This window comes from Hippocampus guttulatus, chromosome 10, assembly GCF_054856545.1.
Source record: "Hippocampus guttulatus isolate MCC_2025c chromosome 10, RoL_Hgut_1.0, whole genome shotgun sequence".
Classification (NCBI taxonomy): domain Eukaryota; kingdom Metazoa; phylum Chordata; class Actinopteri; order Syngnathiformes; family Syngnathidae; genus Hippocampus; species Hippocampus guttulatus.
Window position 1 is genome coordinate 11,648,808 of NC_141270.1, and position 11,051 is coordinate 11,659,858.

At 40.2% G+C, this 11,051-nt stretch overlaps 1 protein-coding gene across 5 annotated transcripts in view; it reads left to right on the plus strand.

Moving 5' to 3' along the window:
- Positions 1–10,712, plus strand: part of pde10a (phosphodiesterase 10A) — a 56,308-nt gene extending 45,596 nt beyond the window's left edge. For all 5 annotated transcript variants that reach the window (XM_086122487.1, XM_086122488.1, XM_086122489.1 and 2 more), the window contains 15 exons: positions 623–673; positions 1,192–1,250; positions 1,409–1,460; positions 1,780–1,922; positions 2,123–2,215; positions 2,326–2,512; positions 3,713–3,855; positions 4,396–4,479; positions 4,567–4,717; positions 4,824–4,979; positions 5,941–6,113; positions 7,151–7,262; positions 7,349–7,429; positions 8,117–8,205; positions 8,520–10,712. In XM_086122487.1, coding sequence (XP_085978613.1) covers positions 623–673; positions 1,192–1,250; positions 1,409–1,460; positions 1,780–1,922; positions 2,123–2,215; positions 2,326–2,512; positions 3,713–3,855; positions 4,396–4,479; positions 4,567–4,717; positions 4,824–4,979; positions 5,941–6,113; positions 7,151–7,262; positions 7,349–7,429; positions 8,117–8,205; positions 8,520–8,619 — 1,674 coding nt within the window. In that variant the 3' untranslated portion in view covers positions 8,620–10,712. The remainder of the gene's footprint in view (positions 1–622; positions 674–1,191; positions 1,251–1,408; positions 1,461–1,779; positions 1,923–2,122; positions 2,216–2,325; positions 2,513–3,712; positions 3,856–4,395; positions 4,480–4,566; positions 4,718–4,823; positions 4,980–5,940; positions 6,114–7,150; positions 7,263–7,348; positions 7,430–8,116; positions 8,206–8,519) is intronic.
- Positions 10,713–11,051: the final 339 nt, after the last annotated feature.

Below are 11,051 nucleotides of genomic sequence, written 5' to 3' on the forward strand. Positions count from 1 at the left end.
GCAAGAGTAAATTTTTCCCTGAATGTATTTTTGTTTCAGATTTTTTTTTAAATGTCTTTGCTTTTATTCCTCGCATATCAGGATTTTAAGATATTTTCATTTTTTGGTTTTAACCCATTTAATCCCACCGGTCACATTTGTGTAGGACAACAATGATTTCATTTGCAGGGCTCAAAACATTTTTATGACTGATTACTTAAAAGGGCGACCAATGACACCTGATTTTGACTTTTAAATGTCTGAGAAAAATTTGGGATTAAATGGGTTAAATTTGACCTCTCAAAGATTTTGCGGTACAGATTTTACCAAGGACTGTATTTTATAGGAATGATGTTTCAGAAAATAATTACACGTGTTGCCTAATTCATAAATATTACTAAATATATTCATATATTCCATCTAATTATGTTATTCTCATTATCATACTATTATAAAATTTAGATTCAAAAACATTGAGAAAATGACTTGCATCTATGATTTAAAAATGTAAAACTGTGTTGACAAGTGTTATTTAAGTCCATGTTTTCCAATACTTTTACGGGTACTCACCTAAAAATATAATATAAATAAATAAATGTGATATAAAATGTTATATATATAAAGTTGGACTTTTATTTTTCAGGTTGCAACAGCAAACTTAGCCTGGGTGTCAATTGCCATTCATCAAGTACAGGTGAGCAAATGTCCACAGGGACCTGTGCACACTGTTGCAAATGCTGTACACTCCAATGTACTTGACTTGTTTGGGAATAAGGTGAATGCTGACATGCCCAGTTGTAATGATGTTAGCGCCATTGTTTGTTCTGGTTCTGCACTGCTGTTTTTAATAGAGAAATCCACTGTGTACTTGAAGGGGTTGTGACCGGGCCCTGTCCAATCAGCTAAGCTGTAGATTCAACAAACAGGTCTCCGGGGACGTCATTATAGCCTCGGCACTGTTTTTATGTGAAGTCATAGCACAACACCTAAGAGAAGTAGTGTCCCACTGCAGGACTGGCCACAGTGGGCCTCTGAACCTCTGTGAGCTGCATAGGACTGCAGCGCATGGTACTCTTGGGCTGGGTGCTTGCTGGAAAACACTGTCGCTAGACAGACATGTTGGCCTGTTTGGAGTACAAGCAGGATGCTGCAAGTGTACTATGGGAAATGCGTGAGTTCACGTATGACCTGACCTTCTTCTTCTTCTTCTAGGTGTGCCGAGGTCTCGCCAAACAGACTGAGCTCAATGACTTCCTACTAGATGTGTCAAAGTAAGAGTCGCTCCTGTTTTGACATCACTATCCAGTAATTTAGCTTCAGCATTAGCACAAGCTAAAAGTGCTTTCTCCCCAGGGGAAAAAAATGTTTACGTTTATGTCTTGAATGTTTTGTCAAACATTTCAATGTATCATTTCTTCTCTTCTCACAGAACATACTTTGATAATATTGTGGCAATAGATTCTCTACTTGAACACATTATGGTAAGTGGGATTTTTGTTTACTTCACAATTTGGTATTTTTATCTTAGATTTTTCACAAATCTTTCATTATTGGTCAGTCCACATGCACGTGCGTGTTATTTATTTATTTATTTATTTATTTATTTAATAATAATAATTATTGGCCAATCGAAATTGCTGAAAATGGCTTTGCTGAAGAAATGTTAAGGGTTGAACAAACAGTGGGAATCTCCTGAGAAGTGATGATTTTGGAAAATACAAAGATTCCACCTGACGGCAGCAATATCCATCATCACGTCATGTCGAGTTGGTCTAATGGCTAGCTTTGCTTTCTTTGCAGATATATGCAAAAAACCTGGTGAATGCCGACAGGTGTGCACTCTTCCAGGTAGATCAAAACAACAAAGAACTGTATTCTGACCTGTTCGATATTGGTGAGGAGAGAGAAGGCAAGCCAGTCTTTAGGAAAACCAAAGAAATTAGGTGTGTAAAGTCAACTTTCTGCCCCCTTCAGCGACAAAGTCGAGGTTGTCTATTACATCTTGGTTTTGACGAGGAATTTGTGAATGGTGTATTTGAGCTTCAACATATTCATGATTCTTTGCCTGTTTGTGTTTGTATTATCAATCGGATAATGAATTTGTCGTGTTCATGGGCTGCTCCCCTTTCATACGTCCATGCAGGTTTTCTATAGAGAAAGGAATAGCTGGTCAAGTGGCTCGGACAGGGGAAGTCTTAAATATCCCAGATGCCTATGCAGACCCGCGGTTTAACCGGTACGCACCCTAAGCACTTGGCTTTTTCATGAAAAACGTCATCCCTTTCAACACACCGTCAACCTGTGGGCTAAACTGACTTTGTGATATGATTGGCTCTTATTTGACAGAGAGGTGGACCTCAAAACAGGTTACACCACGCGGAACATCCTGTGCATGCCCATCGTGAGCAGGGGGACTGTTATTGGAGTGGTGCAGATGGTGAATAAGTTAAGCGGTAGTGCCTTCACTAAAACAGATGAGAACAACTTCAAGATGTTTGCTGTCTTCTGTGCCCTGGCCTTACACTGTGCAAATGTGAGTCAGTGAACAAATACGCTCATTTATAGCAACAGCACGTTATCTATAAAAGGTTCATTTACAGAAAACAGTCATGATGAGGCGATATGGCTCCCATGTGGGACTGTATATTTCTATTAGACTGTGATTTGAATGAGTGAGTTAAGATGCCATTTGGTCTAGACCGGTGGTCGGCAACACACGGCTCCAGAGCCGCATGCGGCTCTTTAGCGACATCTAGTGGCTCCATGGAGCTTTATAAAAATGTTTGAAAATGGAAAAATATTTTGATAGTAGGCTAATATAGCTCAAATAGATATAGATACACGTTGCAGCTCCGAAAAAGTAGAGCCGTGGTGTTGTTTTTTTAAAACATACACTTTATGCTTTTCAGTCTCGACAAACACAGACAAGTCTGCGTCCGACTCCGTGCCTTCTCTCTTCTCTTCTCGTTCGACTCGAGAGGCGTTCAAAGACAACCTGCGAAAAATGGAAATTCATGATCACTTCACCGACAAAATAACGCACTAAAACAAAAAATCAAGCAAGGAAGTCACAAAATAAATTCTATGGGGGCGTTTGTGAACACACAACAAAGGAATAAATAACAAACAATTCTGAGACAGTCCAGTCTCCTGCATCCATACAGCATGCATTTCCTTCATTGTAAGTTTTATAGAAGGCTTTTATTTTTTTGCAGTTGTTTTTTTGTTTTGTTTTTTGTCCAATATGGCTCTTTCGACATTTTGGGTTGCCGACCCCTGGTCTAGACTGTATGGACAAAAGCGTCGCTACACCTGTTTCATTATACCAGCAGGATGATAAAGTCAGCTGGAACATTTTTCTGGGATGCCTTCTGGAGTGTATGGAAGGTTTTGCTCATTTGGCCACATGATCTCAAACATTATCAAAGTCGTCTAACTATGCCTTCAGGTACCATGCTGGAACAGTCAAACTGTTCCCACATTAAAACTGACTCATTCAAAATGTGTTGCTATGATTCCGGAAGAAGAAAAGGGTTTAGCCCAAACACTGATTAATCTCAATACTTTTTTGCAAGTACTGTAAATTGGAATTGACATGAAGCTTGTGCCAATAGCCTTTTTCAGATGATTGTATTTTCATCATTATACTTTGCTGGTTGATGTTGCTCGTGCTGAATGTCTCTCTTAAAAAAAACTTTTTCTGTGACTTTCCCCGTATGTGTCTTGTGTGTAGATGTACCATCGAATTCGCCACTCTGAATGCATTTACAGAGTGACAATGGAAAAACTGTCTTATCACAGCATCTGCACCTCAGAAGAATGGAAAACACTCACTCAGCTCAACCTTCCCACTCTCATTTATAAAGAGATCGAAATGTGAGTCTTGCAATGCTTTATGGGCTTCACCTCATGACGCCTGCACAAATGTATTAGTCATATACAGCATCTGTCGTACCCTGTTTTTTTCACCTTATACTTGTTGGGATCTTTTTCAATAAAAACACACTTTGAGAAACAAACACAAATTTATTTATTCCTAGCGAAAATGCATTGGACAAAATCATCGTTTAAACACCCAAAGGTTTTCCAAAAACAAACACTGATAAGTATTACAGTAAATGTAGCAATTGGTGTATCCGTTTACTACATAACCAAGACACAGGAGGAACCGGTAGTCTGGACTCGCTCAACTTGGAAATCCCCAACCTCCCACATCTCCAAAACACAATCTTGTATCGTTTCAGTGCTTTAAGACCGTTTAGGAACCCGAAATACTTGAGTATGTCACAACCAAAACAATAACAGGGATGCTGTTTAGTTTGTGCTTTTAACACTTCTCGGGAAAAGTGTACAATGGAGCAAGCAGGACCGTTTCACAGACCTGGCCAGTAAAATTCACTCCTCTTCCTCGTCCAGGTTTCACTTTGACATCAATCCCTTTGAGGAGATCTGGCCTGCAGTTTTCATCTACATGGTTCACAGCTCCTGTGGGAAGACCAGGTAAGGGTACTGCAGAGCTGTTAAGGTGGCAGTCTCTGGTTATAAGGTCATTTTATATTTGTTCATCCCCTTTTTCGCTTGGTGTAGCTTTGAGCTGGAGAAGCTTTGTCGATTCACCATGTCTGTACGCAAGAACTACCGGCGTGTGCCCTACCACAACTGGAAGCACGCTGTGACCGTGGCCCACTGTATGTATGCCATCCTACAGAAGAGCCCTGGGACCTTCACAGAGCTAGAGGTCCGCTGCTCATTGGGTCACCTTTTAATAGAAACAATAATGAATGAAATAGCATGATATGAGTATGTAGTGTGTGGCTGCAAAAATGATTTTTTTCCTTTTACAGAAGAAGGGACTCTTGATAGCCTGTCTGTGTCATGATCTGGACCATCGAGGATACAGCAACACTTATCTGCAGAAGTTTGACCACCCTCTGGCTGCTCTCTACTCCACCTCTACAATGGAGCAGCATCACTTCTCTCAGACTGTCTCCATTTTGCAGGTAGAGCTCCACGATGCAATACCAACTTTATGTCTCCGGTCAGAATTTCTACAGTTCCAGTGGCACAGCTCAGGGGCCGCTGTATGGGCGGTTCTGGAAATCAGACCTTATAAGTGGTGCTGTCCCCATCATACAGGGCAGTACAGTTGCCGATTAGATTTTTCAACAGCAAAATATAAAATAATAGCGATGGAAGATGCTGACCTAAAAATCATCATCACTGTCGGTACGCATAGAACAGTGGTCCTCAACCGCCGGGCCGCTGGCCGCACAGATAAGAGGATCAAAAAAACTTGCAGTGATTCTGGTTTGTTCATTGTCTCAGGCTGAAAAAATATTTTATTTTGAAAAGTGAATGGATACTTGCTGGAATTTAAAAAGTGAACGGATTCTCTCCATTACAAGTGTCTATGACGGTTTCTTAACATGTGAAGATGCTACGATAATTGTCTCGCATCACTTAACACTAACATTAAACACACAAGCTGGCAAAATGATTAAAAAACAGCTTCGCACCACATGCGGTGAGAGACTCTTCATTTAGCATTATTGTAGGTTATGTTTTCAGGCACTCTATATTTGTTCTGTGGTGCCTTATGTTGGTCCATTTCAGGAGGAGGATGCTAATATCGTTCCTGTTGCATTTTTAAGAGTTACCAGTCACCATATTAAACTGTTGTTGTTAGCCTTGTTATGGTGCTGGTGCTGCTTGTAAAGGACCATAAAAATTCAGAGGATTCAACTTCACAGATGATTCAACAATGATTCTGCAAACGCATACAGGTGTATCGCAGCAAGGGCAAACGGCCTCAAGGGCACTTTTGTTTTCGCGAAGCACTTGGACAAATGGTCAACAGATCCGCGATGGTTGAAAATCTTGTTAATCTCTTGTAGTCTAGCTGAAGTGAACGCCTCATCAGTGGAGCCTTTGCTTTTTTATTGATCTCTTTGTTTCTCATAGCTGGAAGGGCACAATATTTTCTCCAACCTGAATTCCAGCGAGTATGAGCAGGTGCTAGAGATCATCCGAAAGGCCATCATCGCCACCGACCTGGCCCTTTACTTCAATAACCACCAGCAACTGTCAGAGCTTCTCACCTCAGGTGATCTGGACTTCAACAACCACTCACACAGGTGAGACTACACCCGGGGAAGCTTGAAAACCTTGAGGCTTTGAAGTTGTACTGTTTTGTATCCAACGTCCGAAGAATGCTCACACACCTTTTTTCAGCCAGTGCTTTGTAAATGTAATTAACTCATTCACTCCCAAAGACGTTTGTAAACGTCTTTTCAGACTTGGTCTAGAATTGGCTGGTACTGAATGAGTTTGACTGACTGACCATAATTCAGTAGTTTATTTACATTACATGCAAATCGCCAGAATATATTGGCACACAAGCAGCATGGTGAAATAAAATGCTTATCACATCTGGCTCACAGTCACACGATCTTGGTTTGAACTGACATCGGAACATCTCTGCGTGTTATGCTCATGCTCGCGTGGGTGTTCTCTGGGAATTCATTTTGCTCCCACATCCCCAACATAAGCTGCTAAGGTTAAGTAAAGACGACATTTCTCATAGTTGTCAAGATATAACATTTTGTTACAATGTTACATACTTCCCTTTCATGAAATGAAATTGTAACTTTTTTAAATCATTTTGTGAATCTCTTCGACAAAGAAAAAAAAGGCCTCATAGCAATTTTCATATGATTCCTTGCCTAAAGAGTGAGAGCTATAATGTGCAATCATCTTGATTTAGGAAAAGTATATTGTTTGTTTGTTTGTTTGTTTATTGAACATAAAATATTCACCTATATTGCTGGATTTTTATGTTTTTCTTTGAGTATAATACACAATGAATTGAATTGAAATGAATTGAATACAACTTTATTATCAAATGAGTTGAGTTACACACAGACTCCCGGGCAGGAATTGCGCTAGCGGAGGCTATGGACCCGTCAGAAATCTGTGTAGGCCCAGTTAAGCAATAACATTTTATTTGATGTTGTAAAATATGTTTATACATTATTTTCTCAGCCCCTCTATGTATCAGTCAAGCCCCCCATTTAGCCCCGGGAGAGAAAAAAAACATGCTGCAGCTGTCCCTGAACACTAGTGAACAGTATATTAGCACTTAAGGCGATAACGTAGCTTTGCTCTCCTCCAGGGACCGTGTGATTGGTCTGATGATGACAGCATGTGACCTGTGTTCTGTAACTAAGCAGTGGCAGATCACACGACTCACAGCCAACGACATCTATGCTGAATTCTGGGCCGAGGTACAACATCAGTCAAGTTTAGAATCATGTGCTTCGGTTGCAAGAGTTTCCATACATGGGATTTGTTATTTTTTGCTTTGCCACAGGGAGATGAGATGAAGAAGATCGGGATGCAGCCCATCTCAATGATGGATCGAGACAAGAAGGATGAAGTCCCTCAAGGCCAAGTAAGACCACGAGTTTCACTCACTATACAGATTCCATCGCTTTATAGTTAGTATCTTATAATCGTGTCTTTTGAATGGACATTTGAAATTCCGTTGCATCCAGAGGGGTAATTGTATCCCACCAGCAAATAATGCCAATGCAGTATTTTTACACTGTTCATTTGCAGAACACGCATCACGGTTGTATTTCAAATATTGTACATTACCATATACTATGTTGCACTTGAGATATGCACATTTGCCCCAAAAAATCTTCTACAATCCAGATTTTTTTTTATTCTATTAGGCTCAAAACTATATCGATTTTGTTTCATTACTCTAAACTATTTAGCACAACTGTCATCCACTTTTGTATTGGAATGTGTGAGAAATTTACAAGATGTCCCGTGTGATACATTGTAGCCATCTATGACTATGTATTTCTTGTTACTGTATCATCATTTGCAAATTTGTTGAAGTGAAGAAACCACCCGTAGAAGTAATAAATAGTGTTCGGGACAGATGAGATGATGCTGCAATATTCTTACAATATAACTTTTATTTGTTGATAAATCCAGTTTAAGTCCAAGTTTTTTTTTTCATTAACCTTGAAAGTGCCATATGGACAGGCGACATTTTTCGCAGCTGCCTCAAAATACGGTATACTTTTAATCGGTGTAATAATTTCTAATTATTCTCTATTTTTAGGTGGGATTCTACAACGCTGTAGCAATTCCATGTTATACGACACTAGCAGACCTTTTCCCTCCATCCAGTCCACTTCTAAAAGCGTGCAAGTAAGGATCCTGTCAGAAACGTATTTTCACTGCCTGTAAAGTGATTTAGATGTAGATGTGACTGTGAATGGTTGTTTGACTATATGTACCCTGTGATTGGCTGCTGACCAGTCTGGGGTATACCAAAGTCAGCATGGAACAGAATGAGGAAATAGTGGAAAAGAAAATGGATGGCTTGAGTTAACCTTTTCAGGGACAGTGGTTACGACAGTGGAGAGCTTATCATGTTATCAGGTTCCAGGGTTCATGAAAGGGTTGATTTCAATACGGGATGGTTGAGTATGACTCTAAAGTAGGTGCGGTGTGTGTTGCAGGGAGAACTTGAGCCAATGGGAGAAGATAGCGCACGGTGAGGTGGAGGATGTGGTTCCTAGTCGGCCTTCTGATTCAGGACCTGTCAAGGTGGACAACTGACTACCAAAGGGTTGACTGCTTGTCATAACGGGTTCAATCTGAACTTTGCCGCACTTATGAAGCTTTTTTTAAGAGGGGAGAGGAGCAGGAGCTGGATCAGCAAAAAGGCGCCTTGACTTAACAAAAAAACACAAGTTACCTCAATGGGTGACGGAGGTGTCAATGCTGATGGTTTTACTGATCCCAGAGACTGACTGACAGCTAACGGGAGGAACTGAAACCCATCACCCTACATCTACTCCGTTTGGGAATTTCTTTTTGAAAATGGATTAGTGCCATTTTGATTGTTTATTTGGCTTTGTGTATGTCATTTGCTATTGTTTTTTTAATTGTTATTGTTCCTATTATTGTTATTATAATTATTATTTGAGTTGATTCTTTGCGGTCTTGTATTTGAGAGGCCTTACACTGAACCTTTCACAGGAAGGTGATGTGAAACCTTGTTGTTTAGGTTGATATTTTTTTAAAATGGTACTGTTTGCCTTCTGCAGTAAACAAGTCACTACTACTTCAGCAAGGTATTCAGAGACAGAAGGAATGTGTAGTACATTGAGCATGCATGCTATAATAATGCCACCTTAGAGATGAGGGGGGATGTCAGAATGTTTTTCTTTCTTAACTTTTGAGCAAAAATCCTTTGCAGTACTTGAATAAAGACACACAACCTGTTTAAACACAAAGATGGCAGAAATCCCGCACGATATATTTTGCGCGAAAAAAAGGTTCAACTGCGACTACGAGAGGATGGGGATTTCTGTGTGTCAACACTGTCACAAAAATCACAACGTGCGGCCCTGAAGTCGACCCCCCGTCACAGCACTGCCCTCAGGCCATTGCTAGCACTTGAAACCTTCGGCAAGAAGTCACGTATGTTTAAGACAGCTTGTAAATTTTAACGTGGGATCTCCACACGTAAAAGCAGAAGACATGATCGGTGGAAATGAGACTTGAGCACTACTCCGTGTCGTCAGTGTCAAATCTGATAAGCTGCATGTAACTCTGGGACTGTTCTGCAAGATTGTTGCTCGACTTTTTGCAGGTGTGTTTAACGTTTCAGCATCCGCTCGTTCTCCTGCAGATGATTTTCCAAGATCTTCCTGATTACATTTTCTCGATCTTTTCCGAATGGTCATTCCAGTGGACGTGGTCCCTCTAATAATTTGATTCACGAATGCTAAGGTGGCCCCTGTAGTGTGAATGTACACTTGGTTCATTTACAGTGCATCTATACAAAGTCTGTACGCCACTCTCAAATGCCAGGTTGAAAAGATGTCGTTTCAAAATTTTCCACCGTTAATCTGACCTACAAACTGTACAATTGCAATGGGCTGGGGGGAAAAAAATCAAATAAAATCTTTTGTACTGGGGAATTAAAAATAAACAACTGAGATAGTCTGGTTGCATAAGTGTGTACACCCTGGCATTTCGACAGGGATGTTTAGACTTTTGTATCCAATGTGTGTTCTGTTGATCCCCTGAATGTGGCATGTGGATCGGGTGTGTTCTGTCAAACTGTTCAAAATTGCTTCCAGTAAGTTCCAATCAAGAGCAACACTTAGCATGCACTTAGACTGAAGTGAGATGTAATTTGCATATAAAGTACAGTAATAGGTGTGTACTGTGTGCATTCTAGAATCGATATTTGCTCTAATGGTGCTAAACTGAATGGCAGTTCATGCACTTTCTGAATGTGTGTGTGTGTGTCCGTGTGTGTGCAAGAGTCTATTTACTATTTACATTCACCCTATATGGTTGAGAACACGGTGACGTCCACAACACTGCACTGTTCCTACTTTTCAGCACCAGTTATATCATTATCTGCACTATGTTCAGCATATCTTTATCATTATTCTTGATGATGATGATTATTATTAATATTATTGCTATTATATCTATTATTTTCTTAATTAGAATGAAATTTAAATTAACTTATATTTTTTATACAAAGAAAAATAATGTTGGCCATTTTTGTTGGTGACAAACAAAATGGTCCATACATGTTACTGTTACCCACAATAATTGAGGAAGTTGTAATGATGTAATTATAAGAGCAGTAGCTAAAATGACTTTTATTAAATACCAGAAAAATACCACACTGTGTTGGGTCATTTTTTTCCCCCGTGAGTCATTTCCCCAGTAACATTTCTCCATTTCAGATATTTCACAACAAATCTCATTCAAGGTTGACATTTATGGACATATGTAAATGATTGTCACTCATTTTCGTGCATTGCATCTTTGTTCGCTGTAGCAATGTCAAATTCATTCATTCATTCATCTTCCGAACCGCTTCATCCTCACTAGGGTCACGGGGGTGCTGGAGCCTATCCCAGATGTCTTCGGGCAGTAGGCGGGGGACACCCCGAATCGGTAGCCAGCCAATCGCAGGGCACACAGAGACGAACAACCATCCACGCCCTCACTCACACCTA